General features: G+C 36.3%; 1 protein-coding gene across 1 annotated transcript; it reads right to left on the bottom strand.

Annotated features, from left to right (window-relative positions):
• On the bottom strand, positions 1 to 23,869 carry LOC145993776 (protein broad-minded-like). Its single transcript, XM_083129557.1, has 8 exons — positions 21,105 to 23,869; positions 19,635 to 19,870; positions 14,479 to 14,853; positions 12,470 to 12,618; positions 10,139 to 10,306; positions 5,725 to 5,905; positions 1,430 to 1,642; positions 1 to 308 (listed from the first exon to the last, which is right to left on the bottom strand). Exons 1-8 carry the CDS (start codon positions 23,455 to 23,457, stop codon positions 165 to 167), a joined length of 3,819 nt encoding a protein of 1,272 aa, XP_082985683.1. The 5' UTR covers positions 23,458 to 23,869; the 3' UTR covers positions 1 to 164.
• Positions 23,870 to 24,937: the final 1,068 nt, after the last annotated feature.

The raw sequence follows: 24,937 nt of genomic DNA, 5'->3' as shown, positions 1-24,937 counted from the left end.
TTCAAGTTAACTAAATGTATTCATAAATACAAACATTGCACATAAAAAAAGCAGTTCGTAACAAAAACAACTTTTGTGTTGCATAGACAGCAAAGTACCTAACAAGCTGTATGTGCATAGTGAGATCACAGAATGGTAATATCTGAACTTAACAAGCACTAATGCTATGCATTTCGCAATTCATAAGTCCATTTATCTTTGGTCTGGTGCATTATCATATCTTGCAATATGCTTTGACGGTATCTTTTGGAAAGCCTCTCCATGAAAGGCAAGTATTCTTCCAACTGGAACTTCTTTATTGGGTTTACCTGTATAAAAATAGAGAAAAAATTCAGTGAAAAGCATTAGAGTAGTTAGATATTTTATAACTTGCATTAATCAATCCTCAAAGAATTTCCATTCAATACAACTCTATTACAAGATGGTATGAATCACAGTAGGATTTCTGTAACACCTTCTGTAAAACACAGTTCTTTTACAGTGAAACCCCAATTTTAAGTTCCTCGATTTTACATTTTCCTGCATTATACAGTCAATCTTGATGGTCCCAACGTAGCAAAATGTTATAAGATATCTTTTACATTTCCGTGTATTTTAAATTTTTTTTCTGCATGGTCCCCTGAAAAACCTAAATTTGAGGTTCCACTGTATTTTATTCATGAAAATTTGGTCCCTGACTATCAATTTTCATAAACACTATCCATACAAAACCAGTTTACCGTAATAGAATAATATGCAACAAACGACATACAAATACTTTGCTAATTTGGGGAAGGGAGCACTTTAAATAAGTCCTTGCCCTAGACTAAGCCATGTTCGGCCTTGCTGCTGTTCCTACGCTTGCTGAACGTTGACCTTTCTAGCAAAAATCATGCAGCATTGTTGCTATCTACTGTGAGCTCCACATTGAGAAAAGCCATCCTGTTGATAAGCTACACACTAACACATGAATGTGCATCCAGCACACTACCCACTACTGCAAAGACTGGGCAAAACGATATTCTACAGGGTGTCCAAGAAGTTCCTGTATCCCTAAATCATAGTACATATTACCCCTAGGTACATATGACACATTTTTTTATAACACATGTAACTATTTCTTGCAAACTTTGTATTACATTCCAGTCCATTGTTTGCCCCGTGCGTTGCTGTTCATGCACCCATACACACCGTCCCTAGCAGTTCCTCAGCATTGTAACCATGTCCGCTCGCATCAGCCATGGCACAACTGACAACGAATTCGAGCGAGCGTTCCACATGATCTTCATGGCAGGGATGCCAGCCACAAAAAGAAAATCATTCCCAAGCAACTGAATACTGGCCAATTTTCAACATGGTTGCAACAGGATGCATGCCAGTAAGGGTCATCTTGGACACCCTATACATTTGTGAGCAGCAAATTGAATTACATATTTTCAGAACAACCAACCTTGATGGATTCCCATAAATTCCCATCTGAAGATGCCTGGAGAATCATCGGCTGCAGATGCTTCAGCAAGCTAACACAGTAGTAAACCATGTAGTCTGGATCGTGAAGCACAGACAGGGCGATGAAATGAGTGATGTGAGGCCAATCCAGTACATTCCAGAAGCACTGCTTCAGCCACTGCTGACACAATATGCACGCAGACACTCCACTGCTCTGTTAAAATAAAATTTAAGGGGGAAAAAAAGGTTTCAAACTTTATGGTAGAAAATAGGTACTATCAGTGTTGGTAACTTAGGCATATTGGTAAAAAATTGCCAGTGCTTCTATTAGTGACTCAATAATTTCTATTAAAGCCTATAACTTCCTGCGAAATCCTGACATTTTCTTAATTTTATAATTGAAGGGCTCGGATATAAATCATGGTAAGTGACATTTTGGTCATTTCCGAGTTCTATAAGAAAAAAGGTTGTTAGAAGCTATACTGTACATAAATTGTTTTCGTGTTGTGTTTACGAATTTCAGAAGGCTTCACTGAGTCAAAGCAAACTGTATGACATGGCAATTTTACTTGAAAATTGAAATATGACACATTTTACTTTGTAACTCAAAATGACCAAAAAGTCACTTACCATGTTTTAACACCCTCGCCCTTCAATCCACATACTATAGTTTTGTAAAGAAAATGTTAAAAAACATGATTCCTTTTTGAAAAGCATTCTATTGCAGTCTCTTGGTTACTTATATTCTTAAGGCATTTATTTTCTTTGGGAAACATTTGCAATCTTACACTGGATCAGCAATTTCTTATATCAATACTACAGAGCATTCCGACATTTGCTACGAGACTCGGCGGCAAGCAGCCTGGCATCACCGATTGTCTTTCCCGGTGAACGGGGTCCACAACAGTCGCATGCTACAGTGTATTTTTTTTTGCTCTCCCTGCCTTCGCTCTCTTTCCCTCTCTGTTGACGTTGCAGACTGACGCCAGTATAATCCTCCCTCGGAAGTTGTGTTGTGTCGTGTCCGTGTCTTGAAGATTGTGGCTTAATATGGCACCACAAAAGTTTACATTACAACAAAGGATTTATCTTGTCGAGCGTTACTTCAGAAAGAGGAATTGTGGAGAAGTGCAACGACGTTTTGCAACGAAATTTCTTGGTGTTCCCGTTCCACATAGGACCACTATATTAAACTTCGTAAAAAGGTTTAGAGTAACAGGGTCAGTTCTGAATAAAAGTGGAAAGAAAAATGGGGAAATCTAAAAAATAAAGTATACAAAGACAATCCGCACACCATCCGTGAGTTAAAAGAGAGTATTGTACGAGAAATCGGTAGGATTACAGTAGACGAACTTGCACGTGTAAATGCCAATTTCCTTCGGAGATGCCAGGAATGTGTTGCAGCAGAGGGACATCATTTTCAACACCTTCTGTAGTCAAGGTTAGTACACAATATGAAAACTGTAATTTGAGTAGCCGACTAGCAGACCCGTTCACCGGGCAAGACAAGCGCTGACGCCGGGCCGCTTGCCGCCGATTCTCATAGCGAATGTCAGGGAATGCTCTGTATATCGGTATTATAAAAATGTCATTCCTAGTGCATGTCAATTACCAATGGTATTTTTAGTAGCAACCCACATAGCTGAATGGTTAATATCTCTGGTGCAGACAGTCTCCAAGTTCAATCTACAAAGATAACTAAAATTTCACTGTTAACCCATCAACATTGATAGCGGACAGGCACACCACACTTGGATTCTCCTACAACAACATTTAGCACCGGAGAACAGCAGATGACGCGGACACAGACGTACAGTTAACAACAGCGCACCTAGCAGCAACTGGAGAACTACAAACAATAGAAGCATGCCAAGCAAACAGTACAAGTTCCGAGGATGGTGGCAGTGGCCACTGAAATTAATAGAACAAAGAAGAAAAAAATAGTTTCACGGATACATTGAGTACTATTTTCTCCATATTTAACTCTTAATTGTTACAATTTTCAAGCACTGGTATCTGTGAGAACAGGGTAAGAACATTGGTATTGGTACGGGTATCAGGTAAAAGTGGTACCGGCTCAGCCCTAGTAATATGGAACTTGTAAACGAAGAATCAAAGATAAAATCAATAATTGATAACACATTACAGTTACATAGTTTAAATTGAGTTCAAACACTGAAGTCTGATTCAACAAAAGAAGAAAGTTTACAAAATACTGCACATAAGAACAATGTATCAAAAATTATGTCCAATCAATGCATTCATACAATTGGAGAGTTTCTGTGAAGATTCAACCTGGATTGATTGATTGAATTTGTGTTTCAAGTCCACTTTATGCACAGTATGGCTAATCAGGACTGGACCTACAGTTTAAAGTGGGACCCGAACCACTATGTTCCTGGAGAATGGCAAGTAAAAAAAATGTTACATGAAAATTGATTTTCTCTAACAGTTCAGAGCACAGCCAGTCTTGTCTTACTAATGTCCATGAAAATATTGTCACTACAGAGTCTCCTATCATACAAGGTATTCAGACCAAAATGGCTATAAATGGCATAAACCTTACTGTGATATTTAGTACTGCTTTTGAAACCAAGTCATTTGCATCTTTTTCACTGCATCCTTCCAAGTCCTATGCTGCCAATCCATGTTACATTTTAACTCTTTCCTGGTGGCAAGATTACGAACTCGATGTCTCTATCCTGGTGGGCAATTTAAACAAAATTAACCTAAAAGACATATTTATTCTTTTTGTATGGCAACAGCAACAAAGATGAAATCTTTTGTTATACAAAGTGTAAATATCAGTAGAGGATCAATGAAAGCAAATATTTATAATGTAATAGTTTTAGCATTAACTAAAGAGACAGCAAGTTCTTAATTCAGCTGCTAGGCGGCAGGATAGCTCAGACGAAGCACATGTGACTGGGCATGAAAACACGCCCACGCCAGAGAAAGGTTGGATTCTCTTCGGCGTGAAAACAAGCCCACGTCAGGGAAAGTGTTGATATTAATTGGTGACGTTCTTTTTCTCTGTTGGCAAATATAACTTCAAAATATGAAAAACATCATACATGTAAAAGAATACTTTCAATTTCAATCCTGTATTCCTAGATAAGTAAAGCAACCATGCTTGTGACATACCAGGTGGTCATAATCAAAGTCCCCATACCCACAGTTTTCTGGAACCCATTCAAAGCATTGAATTGGGGTGAAACTTGGTATAGAGGGTCTAGAGGTCATGTGGAAGTGAAAGCCGATGAAGAAAACATAGTTCAAATTTTCACCACCAGGTGGAAATGTGGAGCTGAAATAACAACAACCAGAAGTTGGACATGCAACACTTTTATTTTGAGTTTACTTCAGTACAGTAGTGTTCAATATGCACTATTGTACTACCTGTATAATAAATTACCTGATCACATAAAAACAATGGAATCAAATACCAAATTTAAGAGGGAATTAACAAAATTCTTATTACGACATTGTTTTTATTCAATAAATGAATTTCTAAATTTGTAAATATTAAATTACATAAATTGTCAACAAAGAGAGTTCGGTTGTACAGAAAATGGAATTATACTATTTATATTATCATGTACAAAGTATTCACTATATGCTATTATTGTGCCTAAATGATCATTAATCGGTTCTGTACATATATTGCATTCTTCCATGTTGTATAAGTTACATATTTACTTTTACATTTTATTTTTACACTAAAAAATTTCCTTCGCTTATTATTGTGCTCGCCTTAAATATTGTATGTAATTGCACTCCCATAGTGTATTCTTCCTTTATTTGGATTTCCTTCATGTAGAAGTTCTTCAAATCATTGCTGTAATTCTTGTCTATAATTGTATTAATATTTTATTAGTGTATTTGGATTTCCTTCATGTAGTAGTTCTTAAAATCATTACTGTACTCCTTGTCTAAAATTGTATTAATATTTTATTACTGTATGTATTGTTATATGACGATTTCCATACCTATGGACATGGGTCAACGGAAATAAATAATATGAATATGTCGTTATTATGAATGACCTCTTGGAAGCGTAAACAATGGTCACACAAAGCGTTTCCTGGGATGAGGTTCACTGTGCACCAGCACCACATTTCCACCTGGTGGTAAAAATTTGAACTGTTTTTTTTTTCCCGTCAGCATTACCCACGGTCTCCATAGACTCTAAATCAAGTTTCACCGCAATCCGATGCTTCGAACGGGCTCCAGAGGGCTCTCAGCAGGGGGAACTTTCATTATGATCACCTGGTACATGACCTGTGAAACACTTACCTGAAAGGCATTCGACACAAGAGGGACTTCTAGAGAAAGCAGGAGTTCAATCTGGTGCCCCATGACAGCCAGCAGCTCCCCTGCCATCTGACCCTTTTCTTCACTGATCGATTCTCCCAGTTTCCACCACAGGAACGGCGTAACTGATACTCCAGTAAATTTTTGTAGAAAAGAGCGACACCTGTAAATAGAGAAACAACTACAGTACTTATGTACACCTGGCTAGCAATGATATAAGGTAACTTCAGATTTTTTTTATTAAAACATGAACAAACAAGATATTAGGCAATAGGGACAGTCCACTACGTTCCATATACTACTTGCAAATTTTTACATCTTTTCTAGTTATGCAAATGTAAAATACTTCTAAGTTTTGTATCAGACAGAAGGGCCTTTACTGTGGCATTCATCACATCACAAATGATAAGTATCACTTTTTTAAAAAATATTCCGTTACTGTTTACACTATTATTAGAAGGAAACACATTGTGAAGAGGTGAAAAATAATAACAAATACTCTTGCTATAATGCTGCGAGGGCATAAATTTGAATGGTTTTTCTGAAGGCAGGGGGATCTTTACTACTTGTTTTGGCTACAAAGTATAGAAAAATAGGTAGTTTAGAGGAATTTATTGTCATTTCACAATAATGACTAGACATCGAATTTTTTGGTTCTAAAAAGTGTGCTTTAGGTTCCTAAAATAGTCTAAAAATCCTAAAATAGGTTCTAAAAATCTTAAATTAGGCTCGAAAAATTCTGAAATAGGTTGCAAAAAAAACTCAAATTGGTACAAAATTCCTGAAAAAGACTAATTAGATACAATCGTTAAAAACAAAATTTTACAAGAACCGTAATATCCAAATGTTAATTTTCTAAACAAATTTCCATTTCATTATATCATTTTCAAAATTATCTACAAAATATACTACACTTGTGCTGTCAGCAAAAGTTACTCGTTGATATGAAAAATGAATCACGTATGTATAATTTGCTGGACAATATCAGGGTGGCTATTCACTTGGGAATTCCTTGAATTCCAGGAAATATGCGTGAATTATTGGCTCTGGAAATTACTCATGAATTTTGGTAGAACATGAGAAAAGGTACAAGCGGATGTTTTCTCTGTTCCAATTTTTTTCTCCGTAGACGTGAAAAATTCCAACTTTTATTAATCCAAATCCCATAACATTTATACATGTTTACAAATGCCCTTAGGCAAGTTTCTCTCATTTATTTTTTATTTTTAGGATGAAAAAGAAAGCTACATGGTAAATAAAACAAAATATTCTCAATCCTTTATTTTTGTGTGTGTGGTGATGGTGGTGGTGGTGGTGGGGGAGGGGGGGGGGTGAGAGTCGGTAATATGTAACGTTGGAATAGAGAAAATATCTGCTTGTATCCTTGAATATTTGGAAAGTTTGCCTTGAAAACCAGGAATTATACTTGAATTTTATCATGGTCTTAGTAACCACCATGAATCTTTTTGCATGTTATCCACACTCAAACTCCGCCTTTTGTCTGCGAGGATCATTTCATGTGCTGAAAATTATCTTTCAACAGAAACATAGTCAGTGAATGCTAACGTAAGGCGTGAATGCCAAAAAGGACCAAACTGACGTGAAAGTTAGCAAGGCTACCCAGATCAGAAGTTTGCACTTTGGACTGTGTTGGCAGTAAAGATGGTTTGGTGCCAAAACTAAGAGAGAGGGTTGGGAAGGACAGTTTACTTTTTCTAAGTACCCAAGGCTTATCATTAAGAGTCTATGGTGCAGGGTTAAAAAGTAGGGGGGAACTGCCCCATTCTGTGTGCAGGTGACAGTGGTGTCAGACATTTTGTTGGAGGGAGGGAAATTCGACAGAAAACATGTTCCAAACACGCCAGTCGTTGAATTATTTCGCCACCAAATCTAGTAAATACCTCTGAGAGATATAAAAATCCTTTAAAACCTAAAAAAGGTTTAATTTAGGCACGTAAACCTAAATAGGTTCTAACAAGCAAAATATGTTATTTTAGGCACTATAAAACTTTGTCAGTTGGTGCGTTTTTTTTATGAAACGCTGACATAACTTGTTATTTCTTATTTACCTTCAAAGGAAAAAATAGGTTAAAAACCTAAAATTCGAGGTCTAATAATGACACCTCTCTAAATGTGATTCACAGTCGAATGTTCAAAGACAAACCTGGACCTCCACAAATGTATTAACGTTATTGCTTTGTAATCAAGGGATCACATGTTGGATACGACTGATTGATTGATTTGCTTTATTTTACTTCGATTCTTATGCCACTTTTGGCTAATTTGTGAAGATGGGGATCAGTGCTGATATGATGAAATTGATGAATGGACACTCATAAATATCCATGCCCAGGTCAGGATTCGAACCTGGGTCCCTTGGCATCGTAGCGCGATGTGCTAACCACTCTGTCACTGGAGCCTGTGATCTCACGTTGGATTAACAGAGGAGGCACATAGTGGTTTGCCTCCCACTTGAATTCGCAGGTCCAGTCCTGGTTAGCCTATCTCCGTGTAAAGTAGATTTTAAACAAAAGGTAAACTCAACTCCAGAAATGCAGGTTTGAAAACCATTTTGAATTAATTAACTACAGGTCATTCCATGCCATTTCAAAGAGGTCATGACATCCACCAACTCCGATTTCGATGAAATTTGGTACACACATTTCCTTTACAGTTGAAAGAAACCCCCTAAATTTTTTTCACTCTATCTCAAACAGTTTTCATTTTGCAGCACTTTGAAATGTCGTCAAATCAGTGTTGTCTGTCACTCTTGAGAACCTCGACACAAGATACCCTTGCTTACATTTTATTTCTTTTCTCCTTAACCAATCATCAGATCTCTTTGAAATTTTACACAAAGTTCAATGAAATAATGAGGATTTCAGAAAAAAATACACAAGCACTCAAAAGATTTTACAAATGCCTATAAAAAGACTAATAATGGATTTGTAGCCTAATTTTTGTGGTGGGAAAACTAGGTTACGAAAATCTGAATTTTCATCATGTGGGTATGATGGAACCATAAACTTTTGATGTTGAAAATCATTGCAAGGACATGCTCTTTCTCTACAAAAACTAAATTTTTGTTTTTTTTATTCCTTCTAATGAAAATTTTACGTTTTTTGGAAATTGCCTAAAATTTCAGGGTCAATCCGTACCAAATGGTCCAGCACCGGTTGCTCGACCATTTTTTAAATCTTTCATTTGTTTGTTGTTGTAACCCCTGTACAAGGGTAGTTCAAAACAGGCATTATTTTTCTAAAACTAGACTTCGTTTGAAAATGGCGGCCAATTTTGTTTCATGACTTGCAACATATTTGGCCTATGCAAACAGTTGCGATAATTATGACAACTCAGCTAAGAAAAATTATAGAACTCTGGGGTAAAAAGCATTGTTTTCGCTACATTTTATGTTCCGTATCTTTTTTCACCACATCTAATGCAAATGGCTGAAATTTAGGGTCAAAACTGACTGATATTCAATTTTGAAGGGAAATCAATGTATACAATATTTTTTTTAGTAGGTAAGTAGGTAGACTTAAATGAACTGAAAACAATGTTTTTTAGCCCAGATTTCTATATTTTTTTTAGCTGAGTTATCTTATTTATCACAACTGTCTGCAAAGGCCAAAAATGTTGTAAATCATGAAACAAAAATGGCCACCATTTCCAAACGAAGTCTAGTTTTGAAAGATAATGCCTCTTTTGAACTACCCTTGTACAGGTGTTACGACGACAAACAAACGAAAAATTTAAAAAATGGTTGAGCGACCAGTGCTGGTCCATTTGGTACGGATTGACCCTGAAATTTTAGGCAATTTCCAAAAAACGTAAAATTTTCATTAGAAGGAATAAAAAAAACAAAAATTTAGTTTTTGTAGAGAAAGAGCATGTCCTTGCAATGATTTTCAACATCAAAAGTTTTTGGTTCCATCATACCCACATGATGAAAATTCAGATTTTCGTAACCTAGTTTTCCCACCACAAAAATTAGGCTACAAATCCATTATTAGTCTTTTTATAGGCATTTGTAAAATTCTTTGCGTGCGGATGTATTTTTTTCTGAAATCCTCAATATTTCATTGAACTTTGTGTAAAATTTCAAAGAGATCTGATGATTGGTTAAGGAGAAAAGAAATAAAATGTAAGCAAGGGTACCTTGTGTCGAGGGTCTCAAGACTGACAGACAACACTGATTTATTGACATTTCAAAGTGCTGTAAAATTAAAACCGTTTTCAGATAGATTGAAGAAAATTTAGGGGGTTTCTTTGAACAATAAAGAAAGAATGTATACCAAATTTCATCGAAATACGAGTTGGTGGGTGTCAAAATCTTAGTTTTTTTGCGTTGATTTGATGTGGAATGACCCTACAGTGTCATGATATGTATTCTTACCTATCAATATTGCCTGAGCACAGCAAGAAGAGCGTAGCCACGAACCAATCAAAACCACAGAACTCTTCTCTCTTTGTGGCAAGGAAGGCACAGCTGTACTTCAACATGAGGCACAAATTGTCATGATTCTGCGGAATTGACTGGAGAAGTTTCAGCTGCACTCCATACCTGAAAACATTCAAGATATACAGAGTATCTACAGAAGTTCTGCCACATTATAACTGAATAAAACAGAAAATAATGTAGATACAAAGAAACTTGTAGCATGGATGGATAGATAAACTAAAAAGTTTATTTCTGTATTTATGCATAATGAGCATGTTCATGGATGACTGGTAGTTTTGTAGTTGAAGAAAATGGCAACTTCGCATGAGAGAACTCAAATTGTATGCTCGTTTATTGAAACACAATCGGTGACTCAAACTCATACACACTTCAGAACACATTATCAGAGATTGTCTTTCTAGACACCATATCAATGCTTGGAAAAGAAAGTTTTTAGAAGCGAGAAGTGTCCTAAGTCCTGGACGTCCCAGCACAAGCTGGATGATGATGATCATGTCCAAGAATTTATATTCTATGTCGATATGTGAAAGGCATTGTTTATACATCAGTGAGGAAAATCAAAATAAGAAAAGGTATAGCCATTGTTGGCATGCTTAACCGAACCTGGCAAGAAGTCAATTCTCGACTTTATATTCTGTGTGGCAAACAGAGCACATGTTCAAGCATACTAGCATCTATCTATACATCCATGCTATTAGATTCATTGTATCTTCATTCTTATCTGCTTTATCCACAATTAAAATGTGCCAAACATTTTCTAGACACCATGTACTTCCATGAGTGGCAGCACAGATAGAAACATTAAACGACAAATTCCTCAGATGAATTTTGTTTCTTTAGTGGTCAAGGTTCACAAGTCTCGACCTCTAGGTAGAGGGAGTCTCAGCGAACATACGTTACATTTATCATATCATCACAGGAGAAGAGCCACACACTTTTTAAAATGGCGGCATCTCAGATTGAAAACTTACTATCATGGTGGCTGCACATCACTCTAGTGAGTGTACCCCATGTGCTACCACATCTAAGGTGCGTTTCTCTCATCATTGACACCGCATGCTCTTTTTGTACTCGGCATGGATTCACCATATTGGTCATAATGAAGGAACAGATTTATGTGCATGTACATATCTTCATTTGATGCTACAATCAATGATATTTTGTATCATCTTTGTAAATTGTGGCATGCAAGTTCAAAAAATAATATGTTTATTTTCTATATTTTACAGGTATTAGGTTTTAGCACATATTTTAGTTATTTTTACACATAATTTCCACATTTTCTGACATATATTCCATATTCGTGCTATTACTAGATTTTCCTTTGTGTCTTAAATTCCGATCATCTGTATTTTCTTCCTTTTGAACTCCTTGTTTATTTTAAAAACAAATCTTCTCTTATATTAAAATTCTTGCCAACAACAGAGTATGCAAGCTCAACCACCTTTCACTTTGAAATCCATTGCATATTGTAAATATACTCTCATCATTTCATGTGATAATGAACGTAGTTTCAATCAACATAAATCTGCCTTTGGAGACAACGGGAAGAGATCCAAGTTTCAGCCCTTAAAAGAAAGTTTGGCAATCCATTGTTTTCATAAAAAAATAACTAAATACAATAAAGCACATTTTGTATTTGAACTTTGCATTACAATCAATGTCATTTAAGCTTAATGCATTTGATTTAGCTAGGTGAGCCGCTTGCTTAATGCCTTCATAATTGCAAGTCCATGCACATTTTGATTAACATAACTAAATACAGGGTGTCCAAAAAAAGAACTCCAGGGATTTGAATTCAAGTTATTTCATTACTTTCTGAATCGTGTGGGTATGTAATGTATGATTCCGTTAGTGTAATTCAATGTGTGCATCATTTACAGCCCTACGGACATCAAGCTAGCCTGTACTATGTGATGTTGTAAGGAATATGTGAAGTAAAATTTGCTTATTTTCGCTTCACGATTACACTCAAAACACTATTGTATGCTGCAGAGGTCTTTTTCAACACCCTGTATATACATTTACATATCTAACACTTATTTGTTACACACAAATCTGTTCCCTGGTCGTAATGTTCACCAGGAATTTATCCAAAATTTTCTGACTGGAAAAATATTGGTCAGTATACAGTTGACTCTGATACTGATACATTGGTATCAGTATTTGCTCAGTTTTAAATTTAACATGTTAAGTTCACTTCTACTTGCTATATTCTGCCAATCATGAAGAAAACTTCCATATAAAAGGCTTCGTTTTCTATACCTTATAGCCAGTTTAATTCCCAGTTGATCTTCAGGAAAAAGCACCACTTTGTCTAGAGATTCTCCACCTGGCCACGAGAGGCCCTTGTCATCACTCAAGCTGCTTCCAGCACGTTGTACTTGCTCCACTAGATCCAGAAGAACATGAGCCTTAAAAAAAAAAAAAAAAAATATATATATATATATAATGTCTAATGTGCTAAATATGACAATGTACATGAATTTAAAATATTACAATTCTAATGCAACAGTGTTCACACAAAGACGATAAATTCAGAAGTAGTGCTTCTGGTAGAAGCTATTGTAATCATTTTAAATTACTTTCTTGGTTAAAGACAATGACAAGATTGAATGATCCTTGTGTCTCCCATTATTATTTTGTTAGTTCATCATTCATAAGTTTCACTATTACACCAAATGGTAAAAAAAATTATGTAAAATAATAGATAAAAATGTAAATAACATGTAATGTAGATAAAATTATTATTCCTGAAAAGCAATTCTTTCTTATGTAAATTATTTCGAAACAAATAGAAATAATGAAACTAGGGCTGAGGCGATACCATATTGAGCCTTACCGATTTCCACTATAGGTCTTTTCTACTCTTATGGCAGGCGGCCCTCAAGCTGGCAAGGAAAGTGGGGAGCGGGGATTACACCACAGACCAACCAGACAACAGCAGTGGCACCAAGAGTTATAAGGTTGAGGAGGGGAGGTGCAACGTGGACTTAGTTCTACAGGCTGCTGTGTTCCTTATCTCACTGGATTGGCCGCTTCCCCGCTCCCCTTGCCAGCATATAGGGTGCCCGCCGTAAGAGTAGAAAATACCTATAATACCGATGCTCCAAAATTGTAACAATTCTAAGTTGTTGATTAATATTTGTGGGTGAGTACTGCAATCCAATAAGGATCAATTTATAAAAGTTTTGCTTAAAATATTAAAATAGATCAGAATATTCAGATAACTGTTATAATTAGACCCTGAAAAAGTGTTGCATGGCATTTTTGCAGACCCTGTTAATGATCAAAACAGAGGAAAAGTATCAGCCAACATTGGTAAATAAAATCCAACCGATACTATCTGATGCTGTCACCACTGGTATCGGCGAATACTGATACATCAGCATCAGTATTAGCTAAGCATTACATTAAACTAATATTAACATAAAGATATTCCAATGAAAAAAAAATCAGGGTGTCTACCAGTGAAGAATGCCAAGAAAAAGTCAAGAAATTATGCTTGTACTCAAGAATGTTTGCTATTTTTTACATTATTTACATTGTTATATACCTGTACTAGGATTTGTAAAAACTGAATACTTGGAAATCTAAAATTCTATTCAGTTGTGGTTACGATTTGATCACTTTGTTTCTTAAGAATTGCGTTCATGTATGTGTGAGGTTTTGTAAAATTATAATGTGGCCATTCCCCATCCAGTATGAAGTCTGAAGCATCAATTTTTACATGCATTAATAATTAAAGCAAGTCTAACACTATTTTTAAAGTACAGCTTCAGTTTTCCCTTGTGGTCGAGGTTTTTTAATGAATAAAAATATATATTTTCTTAATTTTGCAATTGTACCTAAGTATGGGATGATTAAATAAATGTTAAGAAAAATAGAACAAGATAAAGAAAAAGGAAACAAAAGTCAAGAATTTTGATTTGCTATTTTGGTAGACACCATGAAAATTGAGATAAAATTCACAAAAAAATTAAGACTACATGCTTATTGCACTAAAACCTACACTCAAACGTATTACAATATGTTATATATTTCTTTGCAGTTTCACAAAATTTCTTATTCTCCTCAATGCGACGAACATCTGTCACTCAAAGAGCTGTTAGTCATGCCTTGGACCTCAGAGAGCTCTTGTAACATGGAGTTTAGAGTTTCCAAAATGACAAATTCTACAACAAACATAGCAATTTTTAAATAACGTGGAAGGAGAAAACCACAAAAATACTAAAATGCTTATTACAGTAATGTACTACATACAGAACATTTACCTTGATTTCTTCACTGTTTGACATCAACGTGGCTTTGAATGCTTTTCTACAGTGCGTAAGCCAATTCCCATCATGGAGACCATGCCTCGTATCTGCCAGGAATTTCATGAGCTCCATCTGACGTTTCGGTGTTCCCTTGATAGGATTAACAGGGTAGTATTCCTTCGGCACGGGGTAAGAGGAGAAGAGAGGATACGGAAAGGTGCCCCTGTCTTCATCCGTAATGAGTATCCCCGGAATGATTCTCTCGGATGGTCCACCGACAGTGTACGTGCTCACAAGGATTTGGTTTCTGAGGAGACTGCACTCGTCTATTATGATTGGTTCATTGTCTTCTGATGGTGTGTTCTCCCCTTGAAGTTTCAGCAGATTTGCCTACATGGAATGCATAATAAGGTGCCATGAAACTGTTATAGTGAGGGGCAGACAAAACTAAAATTAATTCAGGAGCTAGTGGTCCCCCCCACACCTTTTTTAGCCGCAAATACGGGCTAAGAAAGCCATGAATCCAACTAAGATAAGCTTTGGAATGTGATATTAAAACATATAATTTATTAATTAATACATGATTCGATTAAAAGTAATTAATTCTTGCACCAGAGTGCCCTTCCTAAAGGTTCAACTGGTACCAGCATGAATAACTATATATAAATACATTCTAACATATGGCCATACCATTGCAGATTTTAAAATTCAGCTAGGAACAGTGGAAAAGTACATAACAGCATGTTTATTATTCTGATTTTACGATACACATAATACAAAAAAAAAACACAAAAAATTAAAAAGCACATACTGTACTCATTATTTTTAAAAATAAAGTAACTGAATTCATGGTGGTTGCGGTAAATGCAGTTTAAAATTACTTACGTGAAATTTAGAAGATTTCGTACTTCCGCGTTGCACAAATTAATGGTTCAATCCTATTAATTTCGAAGATCCACTGTCGGAAGTACGAAATCTTCTAAATTTCACGTAAGTAAAGTAACTGAAATTTCTATAAGAGGGTCACCACTCTAGGACCATGATAAAATGCAAGTATAATTCCCGGTTTTCAAGGAAAAATTGTTGTTCCCTCCGGCAGGAATTCCTTGTGGATCATGCCATCACTGTCAAAGAAAGTGATAAGCATCGTCTTGATGCGTGATTTTTACGCCATGACCTTCTTCCGACGGGGTGATGCAGAAGAACGCCATTCCATGCTTTGGCGTTTCATTTGAGAGTCGTACCTCACACACCAGGTCTCATCCTCTGTAGCAATGCATTGCAAGAAATTTGGATCTGAATCCTCCAGATTTCTTTCTCTTCCCATGCCTCAAAATCGCTTTGAAAGGTCAGAGATTTGAGGATATTCCTGACATCCAAAGGAACGTGACGAGGGTCTTGAACACCATCCCGAAAGAAGACTTTTCTAAAAGTTTCCAGGACATGTACAGCCGTTCTCAACAGTGCATAGCCATGGGAGGTAGGTTTCATTAAGAATTCGTCTACTTTCGATATTCAGGATCATTCACTGAACTTTATTGTCAGAGGTTGTATTACGGCATCTCACCACCCACACACACAAATATATTAAAATTATAGAGATTCCAACATATCCAAAAATTCTAATTCCATTCAAATTAAATGGAATACATCTTTAAAATATTTAATTTTAGATATGGAGTTTACATTTGCTATTTCACATACTCAGGCCTGAAATACATCTCCAAACACAAGTCTTAAATGTTACACGATATACTAATCTACGAAAAAATGTTAACTGTATAAGAATTTTAAACTAAAATTCCCTTAATCAACTTCAAAATATCTTATCTTGTAATAATCTTCAGTCTGTCAGGTAGATTGTTCTGCAAAGGACACTAACAAAGTAAATGGATTGAGAGAATTCTGTCTTATTTTCCACGCAGCTTTCTTTTCCTTCCTTAATAAAAAAAAAAAGCTAAACTGTGATGAACTTGCCTCAGGGCATTTACAAAAATATGTATAAATTCAAAGGGATTTGGATTTCTAAAAGTTGCAATTTTTCACATCTACAGAGAAAATTTCATGCAGAATTCAAGGACTTCCCAGCGAGTAACTACCCTGTATAAGGAAACAAAATTGAATTTTAAAACTCAGGTGCCATGGCGACCAGCCACCCTGTATTTTATACCCCTGGTTTCAGTAAAAAAAAGTAGGGATGGTACAGATTAATGGGTACTTTACCGGTATTGGCCAATGTAGCCATATCAGTGTATTTGTTTATCGATAAAATTACCGATAATTTTTCCAATTCAATATATCTATAGATAGGCTCACAATTTTGTGCAATATTGTTGTAATTCTTGTGGATATAACCATATAATCTCCATTCTGTACTTTCTTTTAAAGTAAATATCTTAATATGCAGCTTATTTTGCATTGCAAAAGCTTAGTTCATCTGGTAATATAAATTTATTGAGGAGGTCAATGAACCATTTGGAATTTTATATCGGATCGGTAGTATATTGGTTGTCAGTAAATTTTATATCATTACTCTTTTCGTGTTGGCCAAAATTTCGTATCGGTCCATTCCTATTAAAAAGGCAATTATATTATTATGAACTTCACATTCTTTTAACCAGGGTTGTTAAAGGTCCAGAAACACATAAATTCTAATGGGTTCCGCTGCAGGACAATTTGAAGTTGCATATTGTTTCCTGGACTGAATTTAAATTGATACAGAAAAAATGTTCCTGGACCGTATTTAAATTCAGCTGGAAAAAAGGTTCGTGGATTGTATTTAAATTGATCTAGCAAAAAAGGTTCCTGGACCGAATTCAAATACTTTACAGATAAAAATGTTCTTTATGGTCCAGAACCCATTTACGCTTGCTGATTTTCTCTCCTGGATTGGAATTGCATTTATTTAAAATTCCTCGAGATTTAACAACCCTACTTTTAACCATATTTATGTGTTATTTAAGCTGCTTTCAGACCGAAGTGACATGTGAGTTTCAAATGGCAGTAACAAGCACAACACAAAATGTGCACACAGGCTCTGTTGAAAAGATTTACTGTACCTGCACAATCATCAGAAGGAGACGACACAATGCACGCTATTGAAAAAATGACCCTTTCTGAGTGACACCCAAGCAACATGTGCAGCTTGTCATGTTGCTCAGGTACACTCCTGTTCAGATAAAGTGGCACTTCCTTCAACTGTCCAACCATGGTCACTTTATGTGAACAGGAGTGTACAAAAGGTTGCAGTTACTTCCGAAGGTAGTTTCCAAGTGACACTCAGTGTGAAAGCCCTCCAGGAATCTACTATATGCATATTTGGATGGATGCAAAACTTCATCGCAAAATGTAACAAATTTTATGGTACCATTAAAGTAGGCTTACTATACGTCCAGGAGTAGCCCGGACAGTCCTGGTTTTTTAGTGCTGTCCGGGATTGCAAAATGTTCGGGGTTTTGAAAATCTGAACGTGAAAATAGCTACCGGTATTGAATATTCACGACCAGAATTTATGACCGACAAAGATATCGACTTCCGATCGGTTCCACTTCCGTGAGCGTCTTGGTGGTCTTGCAAGCGTGTGAAGTAACTCGTCTACACGTTTTTGATACAAGGAACATCTGCTCCAGTTGAGAGATTATTTTCAATTATAGGGAATATTTGGTCTGCAGAAAGAGGTAGACTTCTAGTATCCACTGTTAAAGATGTGCTCAATGTCAAAATTAATTCAGAACTTTTTTATGATGTTATTAAAACAAAGAAGCCATTTCTGAAAAAAGTCATGTCTAGTGAAAAGTGCAACTGAGTCAACTAACAGATAAAGCTACCTAGAATAGAGAGGTTTCCTAAACATCAGAAAATGTATTATTCAATTAAAGATTTGAAAATTAATTGATTGATTTTAGAAAATGATGTTAATATTTTTTCTTGTACAATTTATAGTTTAATATTCCAATAAAATGTTAAGGCTTTTAAGTAATTTCAATTTATTTTTGTAAAAAAAAAACAAAAAACAATTCAACAGTAACGAGTTGATCACGAATATGTCCTGGGTTGGACCCAAAAAAATATGGTAAGCCTACATTAAAGTGCTATACAAACTGTTTAAAATACAATAATCAAGATATGTATGTATAACAATATCTGTTTCCAAAAAAAATTGTGTAGAAAAAAGCGAAAATGATTTTTTTTTGTTCTCATGTTTATGAGCAGAATAAAATATATCCAAATTATTTATGGGCATATCAATTTGGACTGTCTCTATCTCTGCCAACGAAATAATCAGCTGATCTGAGATATGATTGTGTACAGCAGAGGTAGACAAAACTAAAAATAATTCAGGTAAAAAAAAAAAAGGTAAATTCCCCCCCCCCTGTGCATAGCATCACGCCATGAAGGTGTATAGGGGGTGTGGGGGTAATGCCTTAGACTTTCTTGATCCGGTCGTGAGTGGGGGTGATGTGATCAGCATCACGCCCCTGACCGCCTTTACTCCCCAGGGTTTCCCCCAGGTACCCAGGTTATTCGACGCTGGGTGGGCGCCGAGGCTGCTTCCAACGTTAGAAAAGTTCCCGGATTTGAACCGGCTGGGGATCGAACCTGGGACCTTTAGCATGGTAGTCAGACGCGTTACCGACTGAGCCACCGCGGCCACCAAAAATAATTCAGGTGTCAAATAATATTAGTAGACTCAATTTAGGCAAAATGGACCAGATCCTGAAATTTAAAAACAACAAAGTTTGTGTTTTAAGTCCACTTTTTGCACAGAAAGTAACTGGGACTGGACCTACAGTTTAAAGTAGAATCTGGAACCACTGTGTGCCTCCACCATGTTTCTAACCTGGGACCATTTGATTACAAGCCATCGGGTAGCCTGCGTGACAGGAAAGAGGAAGATAATTACAGGGGGGGAAAACTATTAACTTCTACAATGTTGTCTACCATGAAACAAATCTGCTTGTCTACAGAAAAATTTATACAATGTGTCCAAACGCAGCATGCATTTGTTTTCTCTAACAAGCAATACTTTAATTGCAACAAAAATTTTGCAAATAGTTCATTTTTAACATGTATGTATACACTGGGATGGACTTTTGCATAAATATGTGAAAACAAAAATGATGAGTTAATCATGCAAAAATTATTCACACCATGCCAAATTATCAACCTACCTGAAACTGAAATCTGTTTTCAAGGTACAGACTTGTGTCCATACATGTTGCTAACACTCTCAAGACTAATAACCCAACATAATGTATGGTCTGAACTTCTATCACATGGCTGTACCTGTCGTCTATGCCAAAACTCAAAGTAAAATCCAGAAGTTCTGGGAGATTTGATGGTCCATGCTGCATCTCGATCAGAGTCTCTTCGCTTCCTTCCTTCTCCAATAACAGACCTTTCACACCTGAAAGATGAGAATATATACGGAGCCCCTCTTCTGAATTGTGTAAATGATTCCTAAACTGTTTTATTATTTCTGTCAAAGTAAGCATACACACTTGGAGACTCTGGGAATATAAGAAAGGATGAATAACTGAAAGATTGATGGGCTATAAAAATGAAAGTAGACAAGTTAGAGGTGTTTGCATGCGTGTGTGTGGGGGGGGATGGGGGGGTTCTCACCACCATGGAAGGATTAAATGTGCCAAGTTTCATCAAAATCTGAGAGCATGGGTTCAAAATCCCCCCTTTTTTAGAATAACCTTATAAGAACTGCACAAAAACTGTTATCTTCTTTAACGACAACCATCCAAAATTTAAACTAATGGCAATAAATGACACAGTGCGCCAACTGGTTGAGCTACATTTTATGCTAACATTTCTAGATAAGATTGTTCATTACTGTTGAACTGCACCAAAAGTAACTGCAAAGGCAACTATTAATTTTCTTGCTTTTATCTGGAAAAAGTCATTGAGTTACATGTACTAGGGCCATTGACCCACTGTACCCCTTCAAGAATTACATTGATATTTTTTAATCGATGTATTTTTATCTCTTACGTAATATAAAATTTGTTCCAGCATGTGGAAAACACAAATAACGGAGAAATTTGATCCCAAACTATGGACCACGTAGGTAAAAACCTGCCACCTCAAAGTAATTTTGTTACTATTTATTAATATAAACTGGTTGTATGCATACTCAAATAGCGAAAGAACATGTGCTCTTAACTTAACAAAAATGTCAAAAATTGCTACCAGCCCACCACCTAATGACGTAAAATTATAAACACCAATAAATCTAACACTCCTAACGATAATTTTACTTCTATTTTGGTTTCAGAAATCTTCAGTCCTTCGTGTTTGATTTGCTTCATTTTATAAAATTATTTATGAAATGGAAGGCAACATCCCATCTGCTGCTGTTGTGGAATGTCATGTTGGGTGCTATATTCACTTGTGTGAAGCGTTTGTACTGTTACTGCTTCAAGCTAAGGTAACAGGCATACTTTACTTCACAATAACACATTTCCGTGAGCTAAAAACAAATGAAAATGTTAATAAACAACATAATCTTCATAAACAAACAATATTTCACTTTCTTGAGGGGGTACAGAGGGTCAAGGGTACCCATGTACTCTTTAAGTACAGCAATTAGTTAATTCCAAACACTGATATTTATGTACTAGCATACTAACCTTTCAATGTTGAGCCCATTGAGCAGACCACTTGCAAAACATCATGAACAGAGTCGTTCTGATCTCTCTCGGACATCAATCTAATCTGGTCATCTCTTTCGTACATTTTCCAAAGACTGAGAAGTTCTTCCATCAGCAAGCCTTCCTCTTCGATTCCTCTGGCCCCATTGTCCAACATACTGGACACCATGAGAACTGTCCTGAAGTCTGAATTCCTCCAAGGCACCGTTGGAAGTTGGAATACATCAACGAGGATATCGAGCACTATGCCTTCCCTTTCCATCGCAAACAGTCCCTTTGGGGTTTTAAGAATGCCACCGAAAGATGCAAGAATGTACTTGAAAACAGCATTTTGTCTTTGGATCTCTTGGGATGTGTTGTACACCAGAGGTTGACTGTACGAAGAATAAACGCTAAGACTCATGCTTCCTTTTAACTGTTTGTACACACTGGCAATACCAGGGAAAAAATTTGATGATTCTATAGCAGGGTAGCTTTCATACAGTGAACTCAACTTTGAACAAATTGAAAGAAGTGATTTGATAATTCTCAGATCAACTTTGGCATAATTTTGTACAAGGATTGCAGCATAATCACCCACTGTTTTAGCCATACATGAAGGAGCTTGCTCTCGTACTTTCGAACTGCTTTTCCGCCTCCCACTGCCCAGCAGACAACCGAGGCTGCTTTCTGAACTCACAACAATATCCAAAAGTTCCACAGTGTGTGACTGTACGGTAAACACTTTCTTGTAATTACTATCATCTGGCTCATCAATAAAATTATTAACAGCATCTATTATTGGTTGCATTATACAAGTAATGAGGGTAAGATCACTGAAGAGTTGATCAAGCACTTGAGTTTGCTGCAAAACATAATATACTGGATCCCTAACCATCTTCAAGGGGCCTTTATCTTCACATGTAAACTTGTTTAGATATTGAACAAGAGCTAACATTACATGATGAACTGTAACCGGTTCATCTCGAGATGGTACACTTACTGGCAGAAGCTTCCTTCCCTTCTCGTATCGCATTACCTGACACAACATATTCACGCAATGGAGAAAAATGCAATATCTTACAAGTTCGCCAGATATATGTACAGTGTCTTCAGACTCCATATTTTGCAAAATCTTTTGCAAAGTGATGCTTTCATCAACGGAGAAAGAGTCTATCCAACTGAGTACTTCTTCAACACAATACTTCACTAGTGCAGAAGTTTTAGATAACATGCTAAGCAACAACATTCTACTGTAAGTGCCATGCAGCCAGTGTTTACTCCAGCTTGCCACAGGATCTAAAACAGCCATTAACTGAAAAGGATACAGTATCTTACCCTTAGACCAACCCTCATATGTATGCATTGCTAGCAAATCCACAAAGTTTTCAATCATTTCCTCCACACGCCTTTCTGTGTACCTAACCCAGTTTTTCGGCATTTCCTTCTGACATTCTAATATGAGATGCGTAATTTTAATGAGTCTTTGGTGTGCTATTTTCGACATGTCTACTCCATGATTAAAGCTTGGCAAATAGTTCTGAAGCTTTCTTGATAGATACTGAACAGTTAAACTTTCAAGTAAGTTGAGAAACCCTTCTTTGATAGCAACATGGGATGACGAAGTGGCCAACTTTGCATGAACTCTTAAACTTAAAGAAAACAATACTGTATTTTCTTCACACAATGCCTCCCTTAAGCCCCTTTGAATTTGTGGCCAACTAGGACTAGATACTGCATCAGACATTTGTGTTGTTAAGAGAAGATGAAGAGCTTCAATGCGATATCTTTGCGGTTTGTGGCCTGATATATCTTCAGCAAGTTCTTCATACTGTTCAGGCTGAAGCATGATAAAGTTATTTTGATTCCATGAATCATCCATTGATAATTCACCATCACTAGACAAACTAAGATTTGTTAGGCTTCTGGGCGTATCCAATGCACCATTGCCTACATGGAAATCTAGAAGAACTTCCTCTTCAAAATTGGAAACTAAATTTTGAACTGAAGGCTCAACGTTGTTCCTAATTTTCTCCATTAGAGAAATCATTTCTGGAGATTCAACTATCTTATGAAAAACTTCACGAGCAATGTGTCTCCAGTTTTCAACAGTTATATTTTGGGTTGTGCTCACTTCGTTTTCAACAAAGCTTTCTAATTTCGACCGCATGATGTTGCGTATCCAGCGAATCAAGGTATAATATGGAAATGCTTCATCCACATCTTCCAAATATTGTAGCATTCCCTCCATGCTACGAATTGATCCTGATGTTCTAATTAAGGGATCCAGACGAACCAGCAGTTCTTTAATGCCAAAATCAATCTCCTCTGTATTTGCGTCGTTTGTTGCCATTTTCAATTCTTAGATTAGAGCTAATAAAATAGAACTAATAGAAATAGAGCTAATAAAAATCTGTAACAGCTAAAATTGCAATGTTTAGCCTGTTGGTTTTGGACAAATTAAAGCACTAATTCAATGTATCTCGTAGAGGAATTTTATTTTGAAAAATAGGAACCATTGTACCGACAGGTAAAAGGTAAATAAAACATTACGGGTTTCCATACAGCATTATCGTAGTGGCTCCCTATCCAGGGTACGTAACGGCGTTCCGTACACTACATATGACTAGTAACAGCTTCATTCGTTTGCAGGTTGCAGAACATATTAACTTGGAACTCATTCCTTCCTTACAACACAATACATCTAAATTCGGTATTTTCCTGAAACATCACTACTTATCAACACTTGGTTCGAACAAAACACAGATTATATTCACATACGGTACGGGTTATCGGACGGACAGTATTTTCACTAACAACATTCAAATTATATGCATTGTCTAGGGCCATATTCTCTTACTGAAAAATCGGCCATTATTATTTCTGTCGGGACGGGAAATTTGAAATTTTCTGGCATTGTGGAAATATCGAATTCGATACACTATTCACTCCCTCACGTAATTATTTTGAAATTTATCTTAACCTACAGTTTGTAGTGCAAAATAAGAATTTTCACATTCTTCACTTTATTTATAAAGCCTATTTTACTTTATTTTCCATAAAACAATTTCAGTTTGTGTTTAATTTCTGTTGCGCAAGTTATGATCAAATATTTTCGAGCAATTAAGAGAAAATACACTCAGAAGATTACATCAGTTGCACAGAACATATTAATACTTTATTTATGTATAATTATTACAAGGAAATAATTTGTATAACCAAGGGCGTATTTAAGTGATGGTTCAACGGTTCCACCCCCCTTTGGTTCAGTAAAATCATAGGTAAAATTACCAGTTACCTGTTCTATCCGCTTGTTCATAAAAAAATCTTCGGACTTATTTTATTCTTTTAAATTGGAGACTTAGACCGGGATACGGATGGGAAGGAAATTACGTAATTCCACACACCAAATGTCTGCAATTTCCTGATAGTTTCGGAATTTCTGCGACAAGAAACTGCATTGAGACTGTCAAATCAGTTATTTTCCCCCCTCGAGTCATCTGAAAGATATTTGGTTTTTAAAAACGCAGTGACACAAAATGAAAAGAAAAGTATCAATACTAAGTAGCGTGACTTCGTGACTACATACACACAACTTTGTCGGGTCCAGCACCCCCCCCCCCCTGCTCCCAACAAGTTTTCGGCCAGCAGTGTCCTGGATTTTCACTTACGAAATAAAGCAACCCTAATCATACCAAAAGTTGAACCCCCCACGTGAACTATATATACGCCCATGTGTATAACAATATCCCATAGAATACTGAAATGGTACGATATATTTTGAATTTTGTACTGCGAAAAAAGCCGCCTCATCTCGTTACCCCGAACTCATT

Source organism: Lepisma saccharinum, chromosome 10, assembly GCF_977018435.1.
Source record: "Lepisma saccharinum chromosome 10, izLepSacc3.1, whole genome shotgun sequence".
In the NCBI taxonomy this organism is placed as follows: Eukaryota; Metazoa; Arthropoda; class Insecta; order Zygentoma; family Lepismatidae; genus Lepisma; species Lepisma saccharinum.
This window is presented reverse-complemented; position numbering and strand designations above follow the sequence as displayed.

Bases quoted from the DNA above. Each gene is read 5' to 3' on its own strand.
- LOC145993776 (XM_083129557.1), bottom strand. From the start codon at position 23,457: ATGGCAACAAACGACGCAAATACAGAGGAGATTGATTTTGGCATTAAA. The intron at 19,871-21,104 runs GTTAGTATGCTA...CTCATCTTTCAG, and splicing joins AATGGGCTCAACATTGAAAG to GTGTGAAAGGTCTGTTATTG. The intron at 1,643-5,724 runs GTAAGTGTTTCA...TTATTTTAACAG, and splicing joins TTGTGTCGAATGCCTTTCAG to AGCAGTGGAGTGTCTGCGTG.